Below are 26,530 nucleotides of genomic sequence, written 5' to 3' on the forward strand. Positions count from 1 at the left end.
AATAAAATTGGGAATTTGTTGTAATAAAGCTTTACACTCAAACATATATTTACAGAGGGGACATATATTTTCTCACTAGACAAGCTTTCTGCAACTTCAGTCCTTTTCCCAGTCTCTTAAAGTCTGAGTTACCAAAATAAAGTGGATATTATCCTAAGTTACAGTCTTATTAGTAAAAAATTCACCCATTGTTTTACATCTGTCTGCTACTGCTGAGCAAGGGAACAGTGTCCAGGGGGGGAAAAGGGGGAATTTTGTACTGTAAAGACTGTAAATTTGATAAATACACACTTGATTTGGCTAGCTCATACTCCTGTAGCCTCATTTTAGTTTCAGCAGAACTATCCAATACATTTTTTCTCCAAAAGACAACTCCATATCACTTACAGTGGAGTCAAGTTAGGAATGGCCATCTTCAAGGCCAATATGTAGTGAAGAAATTAATACAGCAATTAATAACTCTTTCAGTGTGCACATTAAAATGTGAGCTTAAGTTGAGCCCCAGCTGTTGAAGCTTAAAACTGACTGAGAAACAGGTCGCTGCCTCAGAAATGAACAACCTACATCACTTTTGCGTAGGCTTCATTGGCTCCATCTGTAAATGTTATACGTACTTACAGCCACCAGGGGTCAGTATAACATTTTTATGCACTTCCCTGTCAGTTACAACTCACTTCAGCATCTGGCCAGTAGGTGTCACCACAGATTCATTTGTAATCAATCAGTCTCATAACATAAACTTGATCTACACAGATTGATTTTGCATATATTAATTGTTCTTTCACAGAAAAAGCTGACCCTTCATGAAATTTCTTCCAAGGAAGGAAAGTTATTCCCTGTTTTAGTTTTAGTTTTTGCAATGCTGTTTTATATGCTGGTGATTTTACTATAAATGTCACTTCAGTATCCATGCTCTGATCATTGCACCTGTTTTTTGTCTATTGTGCCAACAGAGGTCACTCTCTAACATGTTTTGATGAGAGGCCATCTGTCTGCAGTTCATAGTCCACTAGGTCGACTAATTGTTTTTGAAATAATTGATTTACCAAAATACACAATGCTGCACGCGTAGTAGAAATATGTATGTTAAGACATCAGCCTGAGAAAATAATTTGTATACATTTAGTTTCACTAAACAAAAAGGGAAAAATCTGACTTACAGAGCGCAGATGGGGTAGGAACCTCTCTATGTCATTCATGTCTATGCCGTCATCTTCCTCAAACTTGTTTTTGTTCATCCTGAAACAGAGGAAGCGAGAAAGACAGAGAGAATCAATTGATTGTAACCATCAGGGATCAATAAGTATAGTGGACAATTCTGAAGACATACCTGGGACAATATGGGATAATCAAAAGAGTATTGAGACAGAGCAGGGTCACATTAGTACAACCACAAAGACCCAAAGCTCAGATCTTACCCCTCTCTGTCGATGTGTGGCAGGTGCTTTGGTGTTCCTCTTAAGTGTTTCCTGTGGAAATGGCTGAAGTCCAGCTTTTCTGGCTGCACGTCCCAACCTGCACCTCTGCAACCAAGAGACAAAAAGACAGAAATGAAAGACATGAAAGGTTAGAGACAGCCAGCATCCACACGTATGCACAAGGAAAGGCAGGAAAGGTGTTCTAGACTACAAGACAGCTTCTACATGTTATACACACAAAAAAACAAGTTTATCTCAGGCGAAAAGTCTAAATTACTTCCAAATTATTTTTCTATAAATACATTCTTATTTATTAAGAGTTTAACAGTCAAAACCTAATCATCAGGACAGTGTGGGTGTGGCACAGCAACATAAGTAAACAGCTCCATGTCATTTTGTTTCAAATATTAGTAAAGCCTGCTTAGTGCATGGCAGTACGTGACTGGTTTGTCTCTAATGTGCAAAAATGTTTTAAATGTTCTAACTTTTGGCAGAAAGTTGTATGTTCATGTAGAACCCTTTCATTTTCATAATCATCATTAATTCTGCAGTGACATTCTTTTTGTGCATTAACCTCCCTTTTATCTGAATACTGAAGAGGCAACTACATTTAATAAAATGTACAATAGACTTGTGTCACCACTAGATGACGGTGGCTGACAAGACACTTACTTCATGCACTATAATAAAAAAAAAAACTGCATAACATTTTTTTCCCAAAATATAAATACTAAGAGAGGCGCAAGAGATTGGACAAACAGAACTCAAGAATTCCACCCTACCTTCCCTCAACACATTTTCCTCACTTGAGGTCAATGATGCCACACAATATCTGTGCTCTACACTAAGCTCGTGCCTGCATAGCCTGTGTCCTCTATCCACCAAGCCTGCTCGCCCAAACCAGTCCCACCTGCAGCTAACTGATACCATCCGTGGGCTCCGTACTGATCTCAGAGCGGCTGAAAGAAAATGGTGAAAAACCAAAGACCCCGCCGACCTTAAGGGCTACCAATTGCTCCTATCCTCCTTCTCAACAAGCATCAGTGCTGCCAAAACGGCGTTCTATAATAACAGAATTAGCAGTGCCACCGACTCAAGGAAATTATTTTTCACTTTTAAAGCGCTACTACATCCTCCTCCACCTCCACCATCCACAAACCTGTCTGCTGATACCTTTGCTGCCTTCTTCACAGGCAAAGTTGCGGCTATAACTAGCCAATTCTCTGAAACATTCAAGCTCAACCCCAGGTCAGTGGTTCTTCACTCTCCTCGTTTACTCCTCTCACAGAGAGCGAAGTATCAGAACTCTTGACCCGTAGCTGTCCAACTACATTCCCACTGGACCCGATTCCTACGAATCTCCTCCAAGCCATATCTCCTACCGTTGAGCTACAGCTGCCTTTGACACAGTCAACCACAGGATCCTGCTATCCGCTCTCTTATGGGCATCTCGAGTAAAGCACTCCTGTGGTTCGAATCCTACCTCTCAGGGCGTTCCTACAATGTTTTGTGGCAAGGACAATTATCCTCCTCCCACTGCCTCTCCACAGGGGTGCCCCAAGGCTCAGTGCTAGGGCCCCTTCTCTTCTAAATTTACGCCACCTCACTGGGGTTCGCACGGCTTTTCTTTCCACTGCTACGCAGACGATACGCAACTCTACCTATTCTTCCCGCCAGGCGATCCCACCGTCTCGGCGCGGATCACGGCCTGTCTCTTGGACATATCTGCATGGATAAAGGCTTGCCACCTTCAACTAAACTTCTCTAAGACTGAACTCTTGGTCATTCCAGCCAAGCAATCTATCCACCATAACATCACACTACAAATTGACTCCTCAACCATCACTCCAACCAGGGTGGTGAGAAACTTGGGTGTCATGATTGATGACCAGCTGTCCTTTTCAGACCATGTTGCTGATGTCTCTCGGTCATGCCACTTTGCTCTATACAACATAAGGAAAATCAGGCCCTACCTCACTCAGCTCGCTTCTGGTATAGGCCATGGTTCTCTCTCGCCTCGACTATTGCAATGCCCTCCTAGCAGGTCTTCCAGCTTGTGCAGTGAAACCCTTACAAGTGGTTCAGAACGCAGCAGCACTTCTTCTTCTTCTATCCCCTACAATGATCTTCTATTGATTGCACTTTTTTGTTTTGATTGCACTTTTGTTAACTCTTACTTCCTTCCCTAGGTATTTACCCCACTGATTTGATATGTACTATGAGCTCTTACTAGTACTTATTGCTGCTCTTAATAGTATGTACTGTTATTTGTAGATCTGTATTTGATGCTCTGTTGATGCTTGTATGTTGTTCCTCAAATGTAAGTCGCTTTGGATAAAAGCATCTGCCAAATGAGTAAATGTAAATGTAATTCAAATACGAATTCAGCAAAAAGCTTCAGGTTCAATGTTCAATATCTTGCTCACTTTGGCATATGGACTGAAAAAGCTGGGCATCAAACCATCAACCCTACAGAGACTGGCCAACATGCCAACTGAGGAAAAACTGAACCTCTACTGAGACTCTAAACCACAGCAAAACATTCAGTTGCAAGACCATTGCTTTCACACACAGCTTTTACTAAAAGGTCAGAAATGACTCAATGCTTTTTTATTCAATATTCAATCGATACTACAATTCATCTCAGTCAGCGTGCAGGAAGTGCTCACATCATCACACGGTGACGGCTCTTTCACTGTCTGCTCAGATGTGCCAACGTGGCCGGATTTTAGTGCAGCTGTTACCATGGTAACAAGTCCTTGCTCCAATATAACTGATTCATGTCTCACTCATAATCACACAGAAGTTCACTCGCGTAAGACAAACAACATTTCAAGCATTGAGGTTTAATGTTTTTAGAGGAAGCAGTGGGGGTAGAGTTGACATGGGCGCCGTATAGGGGGGAAAAGTTATGACAATTCCAAGGGCCCCTGACTGACAGGGGCCCCCCCAAAGAATTATAAACTGATGATATGATATTATACATTATATAAACCATCATCATTGAGTATAAATATATTTCAAATACAATAATAAAATTAATGATCTCTTTGTTTTTACTTGTTTTTGTCAGTAAAAGTTAAAAATCCCCGTTGACCAAAAAGTAAACATCCATATTGACCAACCACCCCCCTGTATCTGCATGAAATGGTTTGGTCCTGCCTTAGTGCACTCATCAGTGACGGTGTTTAGTTGCAGTCAGTAGATGCGCCAGAAATACAGTGTTAACAATGTTGTCTAGTAAACCAAAATCTGGTTTTCAAAAAAGGAAAAAGAGAAAAGAGAGAGAGGAAAGACAAAGGAAAGGATGTCAAACTGTAACCCAGTTTTTCACCAAGAAAGGTGGGCGGCCTTTAGTCTGTGAGTAACCTGTTGGCTTAATGTCCACAGTGAAATAAGCTAGCTAGAGACTAGTGTTAGCCTACATTTCATCAACATTTAATCAGTGCATGGAAACGTTTAGCAAGAGTTTCATATTTAATCACTGTTCACATTAAACAACTTCCAGTCTGTACTGGATGCTGGACAGCAGCTTACCTCAGCCTGCATGTAAGTTACAGACTATATTAAAATAATCCAGTTTGATATGTTCATTTAGATTGAATTATGGCTGTTAATGACATCTATAGATACAGACTTTATTATTCCCATCATGAAGGGCAATTTATTTGAGAAGCAAATAGTGAACTGCATCCTGTATGCAGACTTGCATGTAAATCACCAGCAGTAAATATTGTGCTAGTACTAATATTGAATTACAAAAAGCCAGACAGTTGCAAGCCTTTAATTAGAGTTATGTAAAGCTTTTGATGGGACTAGAGATGTGGTGACAACAGCTGCGCAGAGGGGGTCCAATTTCATTTTTTTGTCATGGGGCCCAAAACTCCTGGCGGCGCCCCTGAGAGTTATTATATATTATATTATATAATATAATATATGTGGCTGTTGGCAGAAACACTGAAACAAAAAATTTTCATCAGCACACAAACTCCACAGTTCAGCCGTGCAGCTTATTGATTAACTTATATGATGTCGTTTACTGCATTTTGTGTGAATATCTATTCTTTTGAATACCTACAATAAATGCCAGCAATTATCTTGAAGACAAAAGCTGGGAAAAACTTTCTCAGGCTGATCAGGAAAAAAACGTATTCAACATTAAGGAAACCTCAAATGAACAAATAGCACTGTAGAAAAGACAAACCAAGGTTCAGAAGAAGTCGAAGACAGCGAGAAGGCCAAATGGAAGAAATAAAGGACTGTTTCAAAGTATGAGATCAACAGATTCATTGTGTATCTAAAATCAGTCATATGATCCTTCAGAAACTGTGGTTGAAATTCAGACCCATGTATAACATGTTAGGTTTGTGAAACAGCAGGGCACCTACCCGTGTGAGTCCATTGTGTTGGCAGCCCATATGTCTGTACCCAGGATGTCAAAGGAGCCGTCTCTGTTCCCGTTCTAGACAGCACACAATTAAAAAGGTGTGAAGGCAAGGCAGCTAGCTTAATTAGATTGTAACATTTACTGTAGGAACTATTCTTAAAAAACAGATTCCTTTTTAACTAATAATAAGAAAGCTTTTAAAAATGTTTTTCTTTTCTTTCTTTGTAATTGAAAATAAGTATTTACGCTAGAAAAAAATGAAAAGAAAACAGGAGTTTTCTACATACTGAGCGATTGTGATAAGATGTACCTTGGGTCTATAGTATCTATCAACCCACAGTTTTCCTTCAGTGTATTTATGTTGCAGAATAAAGAGGTATTCCACCAACTTGGTGCTGCACTTCCAGAAAGTTGGGGGCAAGAGACAAATTTTAAAGAGAATGGTCATAATAGAAGCAGCAGAAATATACTGACTTTTGGTCCCTAAAGTGAGTCAAGCTCCAAAAACACTAGATCTTACATTTCCCCTAGTGCAACTCAATACTGTCTGACAAAGCCCCTTGAAACAGACAGAAGACATTATACAACTGTTTTCACAGGCTGATTAGTGCTCCTTGTAACGAGTAAACTGAGCTACATGTGCATAAATGGTGGAGTGCCCCTTTAACATTTAACTGTGGCAAAGGTTTGATTTTTTGGTGACACGTTTAGGGTCAAAGATGGTGAAAGACCTCCTAGGGAGCAATACAATGAGCATGGCAAGAGTTGCCTGACAAAAGTTCCCAAGTATGGGTCCTCTCAAAGTGTCAAGAAGGCAGACACACACACACACACACACACACACACACACACACACACCTTGGCAGGGCCCATGAACTGGTTGTTTCTGCCTCTGCTGCCGGAGCGTGAGCCAGATCCCGGTCGAGACCCTGAACTGGGCCTGGAACCTGTACTGCCGTTACTGCTGTGTTCCCACTCGTCCTGTGGAGTTGAGAGAGGGGATGAGAGAAGAGGACTGAGTATTTTATGCAAAATTAAAAGTGTTTAATTTTTTGTCACAGTCCATCACAGTGGGGAACAAGAGGAAACAACAAACTAAGTCTCCAACCATGTTTATCCTTTGAGCAGAAGTGGATGGTAAAATTAAAGCCAATAGCAGCTGGAAAGAAGTGTGTGTGCTGTTTTGATGATACAGTTATCTTCAGCCCACATTTTGGAACAGTTAACAGACAACACCTGCCTCTCTGTTGGAGTGTTTGGCATCTTGTTGTTTTTTACTTCATAGATTTCAGAATATCTTGTCAAAGGACTTCAGCTGGAATTAAGCAAACTGGCTAACACTGGCACATTTACGGAAATATGAAATAAGCTGGTTGGTCTGCTCTCTTGTCACTGGAGGCAAGTGTGCCATTTCTCCTGTGTAACAACAACCTGTATGGGATTCATTGCTTTACAAAACAATTCAGAGCAGGACAGCATAGAGATAATAGCTTCCATTTTTGACACCACATGATTCTGGATAGTTCTGATGGTTGCTGGTTGTGTCTGACTACATACAATACTGTGGAAAAAATTTAAAGCGAAAAATGCTGTAAAGTAAGAATGCTAGATAGATTATATGTCAATTCACAAAATGCAAAGTGAGTGAACAGAAGAATCAGAACTTTTAATCAAATCAATATCTGGTGTGCTGACCCTTTGCCATCCAAACATTCAATTCTTCTAGGTACACTTGCATGTAGTTTTTGAAAGAACTCAACAGGTAGGTTGGCCCAAACATCTTGGAAAACAACACACAGTTCTGTAGATTTGGACAGTCTCAGTTGCTTCTCTGCCTTCATGTAATCCCAGATAGACTCATACCTGCTTTAAAATTTTTGCACAGTACTGTCCATAACCACAACCATTATCAAAACCGTTTCATTGAAAGGCTTGGATATTATACTTTCTAGGATATGTACTTTTGCTGCATTGAAAATGTTTGTGATGTACTGATATAAATACTGACATTTCAAGTCTAGTCTCTTTACCTCCATCATACTTTGGTTCACACTGCCCTCTTTGAACCTCTCACCCATGTTGTTTCTCTCTCACCACTCACTTCCTTTATTTATTTAAGATGTCATCAAGTACGCTGTGATGAATTTAACTCCTTTGAAGTTCTCACTCTTAAAGTTGGAGGGCTGCAACCTATCATATTTGTTATAATTTATCTCCCCCCAAAACCGCCTGGAGGATTTTTAATCAGAACTTCCTGAATTTTTATCTACTCTGGTTTTAAATTATGACAGAATTGTTCTTTGTGGCGATTTTAATATTCATGTTGATGACCCCAACAATGTTAATGCAACTAACTTTTTAAATATGGCCACTTCTTTCAACTTCAAACAACATGTCAAAGGGCAAACACATAACCATGGTCATACACTGGACTTGGTTTTTACCCTGGGTGTCAGCATTTCCTCTGTGGAATTGGTGGACATGACCATATCTGACCACAGATGTATTGTTTTTAGCTGCGATTCTCCTGTTTCTCATGCCGCCTCACCAAGCTCCGTGTGTTCTCGCATCTTTAATGAACAAAGTGTTTCAAAGTTTTGCGCATTCTTTCAGAGCCAAATCCAACACCTGTCTGATTCCAACACCAACAATCTGGTCGATCACTTTAATCATATCTGCTTGTTGTCACTAAATATTACTGCTCCTCTAAAGGTTAGGCCTACGTCTAAAGCTAGTAAGCAACCCTGGATAAATGACAGCATTCGCAGCCTAAAAAGGGAATGCAGGAAAGCAGATGGAAAAAATCCAGTCTCCAAGTCCATTACCTCAGTCTGAAGGATTTATTAATTAACTACAATAACATGGTTAAGGATGCGAGAACGCACTATTTTTCTGAACTCATTACTACACATAAACACAATCCCAGGTTTCTGTTTAAGACTGTGGATCAGCTGGTAAACCCAACCCCTCCTTGTGCCTCAGCTGGAAGTAATGATGACTGTGAATTGTTTTTATCTTATTTTACCAATAAGGAGGTCAATCAGAGCCTCTATTACCCCGTGGCCTCTTACTCAGAGATTCCTCACCAGCAACAAGAGAGTTTTAACCAGTTTTATCCCATCGACTTGTCTGAGCTTTTAAAAACAGTATCACAAATGAGAGTGTCCTCCAGCCCACTTGATGTAATACCTACAAAATTTTTACTGAAAGTAATAGATTCTGTTGGCCCCCATTTGATCTCTGTTTTCAACAGCTCCCTATCTACTGGTTGTGTCCCTGATTATTTTAAAACGGCTTGCGTGAATCCACTTTTAAAGAAACCTGGTTTAGATCCCTCCCTCCCACAAAATTTTAGACCAATTTCAAAACTGCCTTTTATTGCAAAGATTCTAGCAATAATTGTGTCCAAACAGCTGCTCACTGTACTGGAAAATAACAAATTATTTGAAAAGTTTCAGTCTGGTTTTAGGAAGTACCACAGCACTGAGACTGCCCTGCTTAAAGTCACCAATGACCTTTTAATGTCTGCTGATGAAGGTATGTGCTCAGTCCTTGTACTCCTGGACCTTAGCGCTGCTTTTGACACCATTGATCACAACATCATGTTAGACAGACTGAGGCACTGGGTGGGGATCTCTGGTACTGCCCTAGAATGGTTTTCATCTTACCTGTCAAATAGGAAGTTTTGTGTGTCTGTAAACAACTATGTCTCCTCATTCTGTCCAGTTAAATATGGTGTGCCTCAGGGGTCGGTCTTAGGACCCAAAGAATTAAAAGGGACTTAAAAAGAGTTCACTAACTCAGCCGACCTGATTCCCTCGGGCAGGCTGTTCCAGGGCCTCGGGGCCCTGACAGCAGACGCTCTGTTCCCTTTAGTTTTCAGTCGAGACTCTGGAACAGACAACAGACCTCTGCCCAAGGATCTCAAGGTACGTGCTGGTGTGTATGGGACTAAAAGGTCAGAAATATAAAAAGGCGAGAGGCCATGAAGAGCTTTAAAAGTGATCAATAAAATTTTAAAGTCAATTCTAAAACATACTCGGAGCCAGTGTAATGACGCTAAAACAGGGGTGATGTGGTCATATTTCTTTGTTCTGGTTAAAAGCCTGGCAGCTGAGTTCTGGACAGTCTGGAGTCGATCAGTAGATTTTTGGGTTAAACAAGTGAAAAGGCTGTTGCAATAATCCAGGCGTGATGAAATAAAGGCGTCTAAGATGGTCTCGGTGTCCTTAAAAGTTAACATTGATCTTATTTTTGCTATATTTCTAAGCTGATAAAATCATGATTGCACAAGCTTTGTGGTGAAGAAGATTCTTTGCAACAGGCTTAATGTGATTTACTAGGGAACCAGCAGATGGCAAAACAAATACTGCCATCTGCTGGGTCCCAATGACCAGGATCTCTGTTTTGTCCAGCTGGAAGAAATTATTTGACATCCATTTTTAAACTTCACAAAGGCAGGTGGTAAGTGAACTCAGCATTCCAGGTTGTGTGGATCTGACGTACCATGTTTATGGATAATATGTCCAAGGGGAAAAAGATACAAGGAAAACAAAATGGGTCCTAAGACCGACCCCTGAGGAACACCATATTTAACTGTACAGAATGAAGACACAGTTGTTTACAGACACACAGAAATTCCTATTTGAAAGACAGGATGAAAACCATTCTAAGGCAGTACCAGAGATCCCCACCCAGTGCCTCAGTCTGTCTAACATGACGTTATGGTCAATGGTGTCAAATGCAGCGCTAAGGTCATTTAAAAAGTCATTGGTGACTTTAAGCAGGGCAGTCTCAGTGCTGTGGTACTTCCTGAAACCAGATTGAAACTTTTCAAATATTTTGTTATTTTCCAGTACAGTGAGCAGTCGTTTGGACACAATTCTTTCTAAAATCTTTGCAATAAAAGGCAGTTTTGAAATTGGTCTAAAATTTTGTGGGAGGGAGGGATCTAAACCAGGTTTCTTTAAAAGTGGGTTCACACAAGCCGTTTTAAAATAATCAGGGACACAGCCAGTAGATAGGGAGCCGTTAAAAACAGAGGTCAAATGGGGCCCAACAGAATCTATTACTTTCAGTAAAAACTTTGTAGGTATTACATCAAATGGGCTGGAGGACCCTCTCATTTGTGATACTGTTTTTAAAAGCTCAGACAAGTCAATGGGATAAAACTGGTTAAGCCTCTCTTGTTGCCTGTGAGGGACCTCTGAGTACGAGGCAGTAGGGGTAGGTAGCTCTGACTGACACCACCTTATTGGTAAAATAAGATAAAAACAATTCACAATCATCATTACTTCCAGCAGGCACAAGGAGGGGCAGGGTTTACCAGCTGATCCACAGTCTTGAATCCACACCAGTGAATCTCAGAGGAGCAATAATACTCTAAATCACTGACTACAGCACAGTCAGAGCAGAGCAACCTGCCCACACACGCACACACTAACTGATAATTCATTTAGGATGATTCAATTACTGCCTCTAGCCTCACAATGTCCCATGTTAGCCATTAATAACGTACTTTGTCTACAGTAACCACAAGCAAGTCGACCAGCTGTGAAACGCTTACAGCTGGTGTTACTGTCTCTTCTAATCATACACAACAGAAGCTGTCAGAGAGGGAAAGACTAACCCAAACATACAGAACTGAGAGCAGAGCAAACCTATACTTTAATCAATGCGATGCTCCAGTGACCAGAGGTTGAATCATGGCTGTAGTTGAGGTAAACGCTGTGTCTTCACTGCTCAAATTCTAAAATGGCGTTTAATACTTTGCACTTGTTTAATGGAGTAAAGCCAGACCTACTCTTGTAGTTTCTGTACACAAGCAACCACCACCTACTTGTGCGACGCTCATTAAAACCAGTTATTTGAAATATCCTGCATCAAATCTGTCAAACAAAAACAAAAGTAGCTATGAGCACTTCAGTGTTACCTGTGTTGTTTAAACTGGTACAGTTTATCTAGGTAGCTTGATCCATAGTCTTCTATATTCCCATACCATTCCAACATTATATTGTTAATCTACAATAGCTGTAATTACACTATGAAAATTTTATATATAGTCATATTTTTAAAATAGAGCTTTTTTACATCTTCAGAAAGTAAAGTAAGGGATGAGGAGAGGAGACAGAAGCAAGGACACATGCAGGAGGCCACAGTGGAGATTGAGATTGAGACACAGGCAGAAAGTAAAGAAGGTGCAAGTGATCTGAGATTTAAAAACAAAATAAATAAAGGAGGAAAAGAGATTTGAAGTGATTTAGAACTTAGCCAAAATCTAAAACTAACTAAAATCAAAACCCAAGATTGGAACTCGCTATAAATGTTTAATTCAAGGACTAATACTGCAAAAATGTTATATTTTTTTAATTATTGTTTTTTTGATGCCGTTGAAGGGATGCTTACATCAATTCTATTTGTAAACACAGCAGTAAAACTCGTTTCAGTTATGAACAGTTGAGAAACACACACAAATATTCACATGATTTTATTAATTCACCATCAGTAACCTTTGTTATTCTGTTATTGTCAAACATTAAGCTATAATAAAAGACAATATAGAAGGTATTTGATTAAAATTATTTTAATTTCTATTCATTACAGCCATCGTGACAGATGTTAAGGTTATCTACACACTTACTGGCTTGAATGAGCCTCTCCCCCGTGAAGACGTCCAGCTGCCATCTTTCTTGTTGTTACAGTCATCTGTCCACTGGAGGAGAGAAATGGGGGGGAGATGGTGATATCATTTGTTTGTACGTAAACAAAAAATGTAAACAAACACAAAAGTAAAGTAAAAGTAACAAACAGTCTGATGAGTGTGTGTTGAGTTTCTCATGCAGAAAACAAGAAAGTTGGGTATCCAGCTGCATTGTTGGTGGGCGTACCTTCACGTTTGTTTACATTTACACATTACAACAGTAGGGGCAGCTGTTTTGATATAAATGACACAAACCAAAGCCTGTACTAAATATAACCATTGCTGCTAACAGATACGGAATTAATGAAAGCATGTCATCCATTTGAAAGAGGGCCTATTATGCTTTCCCTTAAGGATGTCCTCATATGGTCATCTGCTCTTGATCTGCTTCAGGCATAATACGCCCACGAAGTACACTTTTTGTCTAAGTATTTGACCGCTCTGCTAATAGTGCTTTCTCCAGCGCCAGCACAGCATTCACACAAAATGTGGAGCTACGCCTGGCTATGCGAGACTACTCAGCTCAGGACAATGCTTTAACTTTTTAGAGGTTGTTCACTAAGTCTCTAGAAAAGTGATTTTTTAAAAGCTAGTTAGTTTCTTGATGGCTTTACTCATTGCTAGAGTAAACACTAACTGTAGCTGCGATTAGCTCAGTTAGCCGACTCTGCAGTTAGCAGACTGCCCGAATTGAGAGCCCAGACCATGGGCCTGAAAAACTCCACCTCCTGGCAGTCCAAATCTCCTGTGCTAGTAGTGTAAACACCAGCACTCCCTCAAGCTCCCAGTCCAGGGCAGAGTCAGCTGTAATAATGAGCTGTAACAATGAGCCTTAATAGGGCACAGCTAACTGAGCTAACTACCTATAGCAGCTACAGTTAGTAGCTGTTAGCAGTTACTTTGAACTAATTCCAAGATAGCAGCCCACTGAATATGCACAGTAGTGTTTCTCCAAGCCTATGATGACGTTACAGATTTTTAAAATTGCGGCTCAAGGAAAGTTTTACAAATATAAAACCTCCATTGATCATAAATTCATAGAGAGTCATAATTGACCTTGTTTGCCATTTGAAGTGTCCTGTCGACAGTCAACACCTATCCATCTATCGTCAACCGCTTATCCTGTGTACAGGGTCGTGGGGGCTGGAGCCAATCCCAGCTTACATCGGGCGAAAGGCAGGGTACACCCTGGACAGGTCGAGTTTTACAAACATCTCTTTCATAATGGTGGCCTATCCAGGTTTTATTATACATCCATGATTACTGCAGCTCACAAACCCCTCAGCAGGCTTACAGGAAGTTGGCCAATCAGAAGAAAGTGGACATTTAGGAAGGGGGGGCTTAAAAAGACAGGAGCTAAAATGGCTTCAGACAGGATGAACTGAGGGGCTGCATAAAGGGCCAGTAAAAGATAAATAAGGTAAATGATTAAACAATATAGAGCTGGAAATGAGTTGATGAATTGGTCCTCTTTAAGTTAAAGGCTCTGACCTCTGGCACCTTGCCACCGTTGTCCAAGTCCAAGTCTCCATCTGCCTTATCTCCCAGAAGCCCCTGCACCTGGTACTCCAACACATAACTGTCGATGAAGCGCTCCAGCTCCTCTATCTCCTGTGAGCGTGTGCTCCCAGCCTCAGACGATGCAGACGCCACAGAAGAGTTCTCCATGGCAACCAGCACTGTGATGGGTGGAAGGGGAGGAGGGGGAGGGAGGGAGGAAAGTGACCTGCGCAGGGAGGAAGAGAAAGATACAGAGAGAGGGGTGAGCTAGAAATTCAACATGTCTTCCATTTTACAGCATTCATCTCCTGTGATTAGAAGGCTGTGTTTACAATGAGACCTCCAACATCAAGACAACATTGGCAAACAGACATTAGGTGAACCAAAGTCCCAGAGAGACGAAACAGTTTACTTTTCATTTTGCCAAAATAGTCATGGCTGCAACAGCCTGCAAATACATTACAATTAGAGCTGCAACGATTAGGCAACTCATCAATTTGTTGATTGACAAAAAATAATCTATCCATAACTTTTTTGATAGTAGATTAATTGTTTTAATATTTTCCAAGCAAGTAGTGAACTGAATATATTTGGCTCTGGACTGTTTGCTGAAATCAGACTATTTGAATACATCTCCTGTGGGACAATATAACAGGTATTTTCAGACTTTTTATAAACCTGATTAATCAACAGATCAAGAAAATAAATCGGCAGATAATTAGATGCAGCCCCAAGTACTAGCAATTACAATAGGCATTTCTCTCACCTTGGTCCCCCTCAACTTCCCAACACTCAAAGAAGTCAAACATCCATATATTCAGTGCTTGCTTTTAAAGTGTCCAACAGCAAGCCTATCCAGGTGTGGAGCTATAACTGGCCCAGGTTGTGTTTTCAGTCAGATTACATCAAATCTGTCTTCTGAAAAACCTCTGACTCATCTCTGCTGATTTCTCTTTCTAGACTCCCTCTGGTGTCACCATTCATGCCACCTCTCCACATCCATGTCCCTCTTTGTTTTTCCACCTCTTCCCTGCTGTCTCTGTGTCCTGTCAGTGTTGTGTCTGTGTGTGCTTGTGTGTGTGATCACCTGACCCCTGGCCAACAGGGTAGCAGCTTCCTGCCCGCCTGTCTATTGCTAAGCTCCTTTACATCATGGCTTGATCACCAGCCATGCAAAGAGGATTTATGGCCCTGGAGCACGCAGAATGGTATCTGCTGACCCCTGGGGACTCGCTGGGGAGCCCGGTGAATTTGCAGCCAACAAGTCAGCCGCACAAAGTTTAAACCCTTTGTTTTGGTTTGGGCCACAGGGCTATCTAATGCAATAGTAATGAGCAGATCTATATTCCAAAGACTCACTTCAGAATATTTCTTACATCAAGTCTCATCTCACTAACTGCTGTACTGCACTAGTATTTTATTCAACAACAACTACAACACAACAAACTATTCCAACAGAACATAGTACTACTAATCTGTAGTATACAAACTCCTTTATGAGTACCGATAACACTAAAAATCATATTTACTGCTTCTGAGTTAGTATTACCAATGCTCCACAGGAAGATCAGACCTCAGGGTCAGCTACAGGACAGCGCCACTGTTCAGAAGAGAAACCCGAACTCTCTCTTGCTCGAGGACATTTTAGCACTTAAGAATCTCCCTTCTCATCACTACCCTGCAGATTTTCTTTATGTACATTTAGGAACTAATGCTTAAATCTCTGCATAGTAGCATGTAGCACAGTCAACATGCCCTAATCTGACCTACTGTAGTGTTAGTATTATAATCCATACGTGTCAATAGTATAATCCATCCATACACTGATGCGGGGTTTTGATTACCCTGGTGTTTCGCAGCTAGTAGGCTACTGAAGCACACGTGAAGCAAGACCTTCATGAGCTACTTACTGTATATGTATTTGGATATATAAAAGCATAATCATACTGTACATGCATCCACTAGGCTTGGGCCGTATTAAGGTATACGAAAGTATAAGAAATCCCAAAGGTATGATTTCCAATACCATCAAAATCACAGATGCCCCTCCTTCTGGTGGATCAATCATTTTGACTCTTAGATCTAAAGTTTATTTTCTGAAACATAAGTTCCGCCTGCCATCGCTTCCTTGCATCCCTTTCTTGATAATTTAGTAAATTATATTGAGTGTAAGTGAACAGTGCGTGAGTTCCGATTCACAAACGGATACGTTCAGTTCACCAAAAACATGAGCACGTTCAATGACACTGTGACACAGTGCCTGAGTGCACTGTCAAACTTTTGATTTTATTTGTGAAGACTGTGACCAGTATGTATTTCTGCCCATGTAGTTGTTGTATGGGGATTGACTATGCATTTGCATTTATACTTGTGTTCAATGTGGTCAGAATGTGTCCTGACCGATTGCGGAGGTGGTTTGGCTAATCGGATTACAATCAGTTCTCAATACGTCTTGGGTGCATTTACATCTGTACATTCACATGATCAAGCACTATCCGATTGCAATCCAATCACTCAAAATGCATTTTAATGCCACATGTAAATGGACAGATATACAGATACTTATTTCTGATGTTGTTCTACTTAAACATTTAAAATACACTTCAAACTGAACTACTGGTTTTTGTGTGCTATTCCTCCTAGATCATGTGCTGCCCCAAAATTAGACCATTTATGTCGCAACACCAACACCTGTACCAACTCAGCTCAAAAAAGACACATCTCAACCAATCATTCAAGTTGAGCCTGACTGTCACACTGAAATACCGGTTCATTTCACTTCATTCATTTATTTCATCCTGAACAAATCAGAGACGTGGGCAGTGATTCAAGGGTCTAGAGCCAGCCTACAGCTCCTCAGCCATCCCAGCCTCTGTCAGCCTCCTGACAGACCTGTGTACACGTGGCAGAAAAAACAGCTTACAAGCGTCTATTTTCAGTTGACTGTGCACTGTAAAATTTTGCAGTTTATTTAACCATACACTATATACTCTAAGCTGGCAGTATTAAGCACACCTGTACAATTCAATGCACTTCAATGTAATACTCTTATCTTAACAAAGCTTATAGCTTCACTTTTCATCTGATCGCATAATTTCAACTGTTCTGACGTGAATATAGCAGTGCTTCATTAATTACAAAACAATTTAAATTAATGGAGAAGCATTCAATAACAGCAGTCTGGATGTTTACAACACATTGATGCATATTGGTAGTGGTTGCAGCTCAGTCAGTTGTCCTACGCTTGTCCTTGCCATGTAGTATAGAATTACTGCCTGAGGGGAAACTGCTGCCAATAGTTATTGACCCATCCATTAATGCAACTCTCATTTTGTCATCTGTCTTTTTGTCTATTATTTGTTTTATTTTAGCCTCTATGCGATACTTTCATAGTAGTTCATGTGCAGGGCCAACAAATCACCAGACCTGTGCGTTCATTATAGTCACCCCAAATATCATCATCGTCAATACCCAAAGTAAACACTGTTTCTGTGTCTTTATCATAGACCTGACTCAAAGTCCTTTCTATCCTGCTATGTGTTTCATAACACTCCAAACCTGCTGTGCTCTTTTAAACAAGTTGTCTGTTGCTTTCACAGCGGGTTTATCTTTCAGCTGAGCAACAATAACGTCAGTGTTCCTGTGGTGGAGGAGACACAAGCTTGCCTTCCTAACATTATATCAGTTTGGAGTTCCAGGGTGGCACAAATTTGCTCATGTGAGAGTCAACAACCCAAGCTACCGTCATGCCAATAGGGTGCGAGAGAGAGGCAGAGGCTGGGGTTGGGGCTAAGGCAACTATTTCATCTGTCCCAGACAAAGAAAAGGCTACTGTATTATGTGTACATGTGAAAAACAAACTGGGGCTGTTGGCCCCTTTGACTAAACAGAGAAGGTCAGGAGCACAAATAGTATTGCAAGGCATCTCACATTTACACAACACAAATCTCTTTGCCAATAAAACAGAGAAAGCAATGAAGTGGGCTCTCGCATTACAAGATATTGATGCAAATGAAGAGGGAAAGCATTTACAAAAACGGTTTGCATTTTATCTTAATTATCTCTCAGCCTTTCCATCCACGCTCAAAGAAAAAGAGAGAATGAGTTAGGGTTGCTAACAATTACATTTTTGTTCCGCCATCACTTTTCGTAAAACTGTCAATACTGGAAATCTACACTGTTGATTTCTCACCTCAAAACTTCTAAGAAGTAGATTTAGTGATGAAATAAAGTATGAAAATTGTAAAATATAAAACTTTCTGTTGCTGGCCTCTGTCAGGCACGCGCAATGATGACGCAGTGAATAGTGACGATTCTCTCTGACCAATCAGTAGTCTGCTGTGTTTTCACGTCACATTTTAGTATCGCCTCAGCTCGCTTGGAACCTCGACGGAGGTGATACAAAAAAAAGTACCTGGAAGCAGGTACAGGTACAACTTTTCCATAATGGAAAACCAAAGAAAGGCGAGGCGAGTCGAGCTGGTACTATGCAGTGGAAAAGGGGCTTTTGAGTCCCCCATCCTACAGACCCACGACTCCTCCCCTGCTCTTTCCTTTCTCCACCCTTGCGCTCTCCCTCCCTTGGTTGTACCAGCTGTTCCAACAAAGAACTTCCTGTCACGCTGCCCCAGCCACACTTTGCTTCTCTTGTTGTGCTGTAGCTAAAACATGTTGTTTAGGCAACATCATGTTATCTTTTCCATACTCTTAAATAGAGATGTGTGCTTGCATTCAAACATCCTTATGTATGTTCTGATTAGTTCTTCTTGCCTGACAATCAGACTCAATTAACATTTAGTTTAAGTTCATTCTACACTCAGCTGCCAGTTTATTATGTAAACCTAGCTAAAACTAATATAGTCTGATACAACAGCAATAACGGTTATAACCTTCAGTAAATATTATTTCATTTCATATCAAGCACAAACCTGGTACATTGCACATATTTGTTGTCAATTGTTAATCGTTGTTCTATATTTTTACATTGTCAATTTATTTATTTATGTAACATGACTGCACAACACAAACCACAGTAATGCACATGTAAATATCTGGCACACTGTTCTTTTACTGCAAATAGTTGTATTATTTTTCTCTATTCTTTTATTATTCTTATATAACTTGCATTTGTTTATTCAATATTTATATTTTTCTACATTTATTTATGTCAACTGTATGTTCATCTACTTGTAGCACCTTATCACCAAAGCAAATTCCTCTTATGTGTAAAACACTACTTGGCAATAAAGCTCCTTCTGATTCTGATTTTGTTGAAACTGTTAGATGTGCTGATTCAACTGTATGGACACCGTATGTAGTTTGCAGTAAAACAATAACGATAAACCATAACATAAAAAAATTTTCAATAAATGTATAGAATTCTTTTGAATCACAAACAATTACCACTTACATTTTCTATTTCTATTTATTTTGTTGAGAAAAAGGGAGTGATTTTACAATAACATGGATATTTGTTGAAAAATGATTTTTATCATAAGTGATCCACTGTTTAACATTAGGTGGTTGTCATGTTCTGACCATTAAGAATAGTTTAAAACCACAATTAACCATCTGGATTTTTCAACTAAGGAGCAAAAATCTGCCTTTAAACTTGAAAGAAATAATGATTTGACATTTATCATGATAATTATCGATATCGAATGAACCTTTTTGGCCATATCGTCCAGCCCTAATTGCAGTGCTGTTAAACTGTATTGTGCAATACTGAGTGGTTTATATGTGTTTGATGGTATATTTAGTTTACCCTTTTTGATATAAAAATATTTTGAAACACTTAAACGCAATAGGCCAATAATTCAACGGCTCTATTGCCGGTAGCAGCCAAAATATACATAAAATTGAATTCAACAAAGACTTATGTTATAAACTTATGATGGTAGAACTTGTTTGCATGGCTTTTGTATTAGACTGCATTAGTTCTAGTTAGGTGTATGTAATAAACTAGCAACCCGAGTGCATTTGAGCCGCTGAACAATTCAGAGATTTGAGCGGTGAATCAGAGATCTGGAAGTTTTTGTGACTTTAGTTTTCAACCAATCACCAACACTGAACAGTCTCCGAAAGCGTTTGTAAGTCCCAAGGAAATACAGAGTTGGTTGAATGGTGCTCTACAAAGAGAGGCTGAGATACCGGTGACAGCCAGTCACACTACAGGCCAGTAGAGAAGGATCAAGACTGTAAAAAGCAAAGCAGCATGTACTGCAGCAGAACCAAGCTTAAGACTGTGCCCGAAGCCCAGCACCATCCAGGCAGATACTAAACTGGCCAGACAGACACAGCATGGCACAGAACAGCACACAGTTTCTTTGTTTGAGACAAATGCAAATCTACACTATCTATACTTCATGATAGGATCAATTAGCAAACAGCAGAGAGTAGATTGATTACTTCCAAAAAGAAGAAATATTGTGCAAAATCTTCTCTCTACTGAACTGAAGCATGCATGCAAAAGGAAACAATAGCTTAATAATAATGAAATAATACAGTCATCTTTTATTTTGGAGAAACTAAATTAAATGCACAACTCACGGTAGGTTGGAGATTACACACATTCCCAGGCCTGCTGAATAAAAAGTACTGAATACTTATCACTATCAGTCTTAGAGCAAGGTACAGCAATGTCTTGTACTTTTCTCAGACTTAATCATAATTGGCTTTTTTCTCTGTTTAGGAAATTCCTCCCTGTCTCTCTTCTAGTGTTTCTTCCTGGATTTCCATTCACTGAAAGAAGCTCTACTCTAATGGGGTCACACTTATATGTCAAAATGTATAGATAGAAGTTAAGATCAGAAAGTATGATGTGCGTCTGAATAATGAAATGAAATGAAATTAAGTTTCATACCTAATAAAAGAAGTCATTTCTGCATGAAACAGAAGCATAAAGCATAATAACTATGAAAACCATTTCCCCCTGGGGTCCAAACACACAATACAAATACAGTATCTAAACAAATCACACTGGCTGTATCATGGCATGGTAAAAGAACACAACACACATCAAAAAACAGCGATCGGAGCCATCAGTAATTTGCAGGTTACACAACTACCAAACAGTAAGAACCATAATCCACACAACCCAAACAGAGCAGGACATGAGACCGAGTCTCCACAGTTGGGAGTCCAAGTCAGTGTTCTCACCCCATGCAGCGAGAGCTTCTAATAAGCCTAATCTGGTCTACTACTGACTGGCTGTCTTGAACTCACACTTGGATTTAAATATAATTTGGAGTAATCTATTTCCGAGAGCATGATAGCAGCATGGTGTCTTTGAGTCGAATTATCCAACTGACGTATTTTGTGAGTAGACGTAGACGGATATGCATTTTAACAAATAGAAGAAAAAAACAATTGTCCAGCTTTTTTTCTCTGTTTGTGTAATGCCTCCCTGTCTCTCTTCTATTGTTTCTACCAGGATTTGCATTCACTGAAACAAGCACTACCCTAATGGGCTCCTATTTATTGGCAAAATTTATAGATTTAAGTTAAGATCAGAAAGTATGCTGTGTGTCAGAATAATGAAATTAATTTATTGTCATAATTTGAAAACAGCAACATGTCAGTAAAAACTGATGGAACTGTTTATATAATGTACACCATGTAAAAAAAATAACTGTCCTTCTGCACTTCTAGATGCTAACTGCATTTCATTAGCTCTGCACCCATACTCTGCATAATGGCAATACGCATGAAAGTCGGCTGTGGGGAAAACTGACCACAGAAAAAAGAATCTAAGTTTTTGGAGTATGTTGCTCTGCATTTCACTACACATACTGTATGTGCATGTGACAAATAAAACTTCTTGTGCGCCAGTGTGAGATTTCATCAAGAGTTGGGTAAAATGGCCTAAATACTTTAAATTCTTGTCAATACTTCAGAAACACTTCCGACAGGTGGCGCACCAACAAAATGTTGCTGTAACTTGTGTGTGGCTCTACTCACATAGCTTGCACCCCTTCTTGCTTCATTCACTCACAATGCTGTGGAAAAATATCAGGCTTTATATAGCCAATATCAATCAAATAATATAATTCCTTATTGATCCTATTCCTGTATAAAGTCTAAGGACATACAGGGTGTCACTGTTCTGTAGAAATTGATGTGGCAGGATATGAAAAGCCTCTCTTCAACATCTTCTGACGCATGTAGATGTCACTGATACATGCAAAACACAGAAAACCCCCCTCTGCTGGGAGAGCGACAGTAGCCGTAAACTACAAAATGGCAGGTACAATGTTGATCAGTACACTAAAATTGAGGAATGTGTTTTTGTGAAACTAAAATTACAAAACAACTTCAAAAAGGAGTCTGTTGTAGTTCCCGCCTACCGTTCAATGTAGTTAATGTGTTTACTCATACAGAGTGAGCTGAATGGCCTCAATCTAGAGGAACAGACCAGCAGAGGGGGGTCCAAGGGTATGTGCATGTGTGTGTACTCAACAATAGCCACATTGTCCCCCTATGCCCCTTTAGTGACCTTATGGGAGTGGATTGGGCTAGTGCAGTACTGTGGAACTGTTGGGAAAATAGTCCAACAATGCTATTTTTTATGGATCTACACACACACCTCGCAAACAAGTGAGGATGTTTAATTTAGCTCACAGGCTCCACAACTTATATGGAGTGAAAGTAGAAGTTCTGAGGGCTCAGAGGAGAACAAAAGTCAAAAGAGATGACAACAAAGGTTAGTGTGCAACAGAGCTGTGGCCATTATTGGTCGGGGGATGAAAACACGGGATGACGACAGAGACAGGTAACTGTGAGAACAAAAGGTCGGCCATAGAAAGACCACAATTGTGACAATAGTCCTGCAATTGCTTGCTTCCCAAAAACACAGAGGCTAGCTTTGCTAGAGAACTACTCTGCATCTCCGCAGTAAGTTAAAAGTTAAACCATCACCTGATCTCTCCTTTTACAAAGCTACTGTATGTTTTCTTCAGTCATGACCAGTGTGATTTTTCTCTCTCTCTCCTCATTTTTTCTTTTCCCACTCCCTCATCCATACACTTCAGGCCCTGTAATGAGCAGCAGTTCCCACTGAAACGAGGCTAGATTTCTGCTACGCAGGCTGAGTCAGGGTGATCCAGTTTTCTGCAGGCTACTCCCACTCTCTCCGAAACATGCAGCAGTGTTCGCTCCTCCTCCACATTCTTCCAAACGCTGTATGCGTATTAACTGGGTGTGCATCACACTACCCCATTTCTGAGGCATAGAGGTAAGAGTAACAAGCTTCTACTCAAATGAACCCTGACATCATTATTTGTTACCATTTTTTTTAAATCCCTGTCACCGTTTGACCTGTGAGGGCAGAGTTCACAGTCTCAATCACCCATCACATCAATGCAGCACTCCTATGTGCTTTGTCTGCAGATCAGTTGGGTGATGACACTGCACTGACTCTGCTTAGATTGTCAAAATGAAGCTGTATTTCAGACCAAGTTTAAACCTCAGCAATCCTCACTTTTCAATGACAGTGACAAGGCCATCGTAGTTTTTGTATTTCATTGCTCGATAATTAACTTTCAAGAGTAAATTGGACTGCTGCTGCGATATAGTCAGGTAACAAAAATGAAAGGTTAGAGGATAAGGGTGATCATGACCTACTGATCAACCACGAGCCATTTCATATCCTAGGATCACAGATTAGATTTGTTCAATGGGAAAGGGCCCTTAGCAAAATGCTGCTTTAATTGTACGTGCCACCTCTGTCGTGTGTTGATTAATCAGTTCAGTCACCAAGCACACACCAACGATGATTAATTTCTATGTGGATAAGTCCTATATATCGTGCAGCCACGAGAGCAATCTATCAATTAATACATGTTATTACAATGTCAGGATAAAAGGCCATATTTTAACTGAGGATCTAAGAATTGTGAATCTGAATGAGACCCAGAACATCTTAATGTGTACGGCAAATATTCCCTGAAAGTACATTCTCATGCCACTGTCACAACATGCAACATGTATGCGATATTAGCAGGGTCAATAACTGACTGTTTATAAATAGCATGCCAGATTTTGCCAGCTTTATTCTGTGTTAATTACTAACAGTTAGTTGATGTTAAAATCTCACCAGTGTAAACATACTATCTAGATTTCTAGATTACTAAATTGATGGCTATTTAGCAGTGTCACCAGGTGGATACATGTATAGTGGTTTCTTACATACTTATATCCTTACATACACTTCTTCTATACATTCCCAATAATGCCCTGCAAACGTAGGTCCACATTCAAGCACTGGCATAGATTCAGTCACACACGTCATTCTCCAAGTATTTCTAGGCCTATGTAAGATCAAAATAGAGATATGATTGCATTCTATCTACTGACATTTAATTAATAAATAATAGATTTTTAATTAATCTACACGTTTGGCTGTGCCATGTTCACAAAAAGGTAAAAAGGTAAACAAATGACTTCATCAGTCTTGACGGGCACTTAGCCAAGTTAAATAATAACACAATGAATACAGGGTTCAGGATGAGACACTGGCTGAACCTGACTTGCAACTAGGCAGACTGATAAATTAGCATGTGTCTCTACTTGCGGTAGGTGGGCAACTTGGGAAAGGATCATACACTCTTACGATATACTTGTATCAAAGGAACACATCTTCCTCTCGGCACACTTGGATATATTTGATTATCACTTCTTGAATCCATTCGCTGCTGAAACAGCTGCCTGCCTCAGATAAATCATGCTAATTCTGTGATGCTTTTCTGTATCAAAACGTGACAAATCCTGTCTCATTCATAGCAGGAGGGTATCTGTTACGTGACCTTTGGTGGCATGCAAACCATTCCTTTACCTCACTAAAGTCACTCTGATCCAATCTGTCTCTGACCAGCAGGAATCTCAGGAATGTTATGAGCAAACTCGACTTAAGTATAACCTCAAAAACATCAGTCTGGACTCCTAGAGGACAGACAGCTTAGTTTTAAAAGTTTGTAAACTTACAACAGATGAGTACTCATATATAATTGTCTTGATTTTTAAGTGGCAGGTTTATTCCACCACACATTGAACTTGGTTTAGGTTGGTCCTTTCTGGTACCCATCTAATTAAACATCATGCGAACCAATTACTTAAACAAATGCTTGCATCTGCTTCACCATTCATAAGAGATGACAGATCCTATGCTACATATTTGAGTTTAAGGTATATCAGTAATCTCCCCCTCCGTTCTGCCACAGACGATCAGCAGCTGTGATCAACTCTTTGTTGTTCAGGCCAACAGCTGACAGGTTGCTGGACTGCTGCAAGCTCAGCTCCTGTCCAGGGCAGAGACTGACAACTAACATTTTGAACGGCTAACAGTTATTCCTGTTATTTCCGCATGTTTAACGCGACGTTACTGAAACCAAACAGACTGCAGAGTTGACCACGCCAACTGACCGTCATCACCTTAGTAATTAACGTTATAGTTTATTTCTATTTTGCACTCCTATAACCACGCCCATGCTGCCTGGGATGCTAGCGCCGTTAGCCAAGCGGTGTAGCTTGACAGGATGTGTATGGCAACGTTAACCAAATGGCTGCACCACAATGCCCCTTGTCAAAGTAACAAAGACACATCTGGAGGCGCCTCCACACCCTGGTGAGTCTGCCCGTTTATCACCGGTAACAATGGTGACGCAAGCTTTGCGGCTAACCAGCCGGCTAACGCTAGCTAGCTCTTAAGTACAACAGTAAACAACAGGCCACACGTTACAAATTCAACACACCCTCAGTAAACTCCGCTATATCAACAGGTCTGCCGGTTGAGGTCGAAGTATAACCGGGTCACTCACAGCAAATTCAGCGCATCTTAAAACTGTTATCTGGTTACCACGGTTATAACGTTACCACAGCACTCCAACCGGGAGACACCTTCACCGGCTTAAAATGCAATAAATCCTTTACCCGAATTGAGATTCTGACTCCTTGGGGGACCCGGGATCACCTCCTGAGATCAAATCCGCGGTGTCATGGGTGTGTTTCTCAAAAAGAGAAGTGGTAAAGAGGATTAGCTATCTAGTGGGTAACTCCGACGTCCCAGACTGAGAAAAAAGGGAATGCAGGAATGTGACGTTCAGTCCGGTTTGCTGGCAGCGTTGACACGTGCACTCAGGAATGAAGCATTGTGGGAAACGTGGTTCATTATTAAAGTATTGCTGGAGAAGATTGTTGATTAATAGCTGGTCTTACGTGTCCTCACTGTTGTTGCCTCCCTACATGCTTTGATACAGCACCAGGTGATGCACTGAGAATTAAATGAACTCAACATGCTTTGTCCACGTTTGTAATTAAATAAATAAGTGTGTGTGTGTGTGTGTGTGTGTGTGTGTGTGTGTGTGTATGTGTGTGTGTTTACACAAAGAGAGATAAAATCCCAGTGATTTTATTTATTCATTTATCTACTGTAAATTGTGAAATTGTAAAAACAAATCACAGGTTGACTGTAAGTGTGCAATGCTTACACACTTCTAAACTGTTAACCCAAACATCTAACCACTTTTAATA

General features: G+C 40.2%; 1 protein-coding gene across 3 annotated transcripts in view; it reads right to left on the minus strand.

The window, feature by feature from the left end:
- ctif (CBP80/20-dependent translation initiation factor) overlaps nucleotides 1-26,117 on the minus strand; it is a 68,436-nt gene extending 42,319 nt beyond the window's left edge. For 2 of the 3 annotated variants that reach the window (XR_005446765.1, XM_038733623.1), the window contains exons 1-7: nucleotides 25,931-26,117; nucleotides 13,997-14,231; nucleotides 12,446-12,517; nucleotides 6,664-6,786; nucleotides 5,807-5,880; nucleotides 1,419-1,523; nucleotides 1,161-1,239 (exon numbers count right to left, since the gene is read on the minus strand). Coding sequence is in view for 2 of the 3 variants with exons in the window: in XM_038733623.1 (XP_038589551.1) it covers nucleotides 1,161-1,239; nucleotides 1,419-1,523; nucleotides 5,807-5,880; nucleotides 6,664-6,786; nucleotides 12,446-12,517; nucleotides 13,997-14,173 (630 nt within the window). In the remaining variant the exon portion in view is untranslated. The remainder of the gene's footprint in view (nucleotides 1-1,160; nucleotides 1,240-1,418; nucleotides 1,524-5,806; nucleotides 5,881-6,663; nucleotides 6,787-12,445; nucleotides 12,518-13,996; nucleotides 14,232-25,930) is intronic. The other variant, XM_038733624.1, reaches the window with a different exon arrangement.
- Between the last annotated feature and the right edge of the window lie 413 nt (nucleotides 26,118-26,530).

This window comes from Micropterus salmoides, unplaced genomic scaffold (genome assembly GCF_014851395.1).
Source record: "Micropterus salmoides isolate LMB-PRFRI ecotype aquatic unplaced genomic scaffold, ASM1485139v1 Ms_hic_scaffold_20, whole genome shotgun sequence".
NCBI classification, from domain to species: domain Eukaryota; kingdom Metazoa; phylum Chordata; class Actinopteri; order Centrarchiformes; family Centrarchidae; genus Micropterus; species Micropterus salmoides.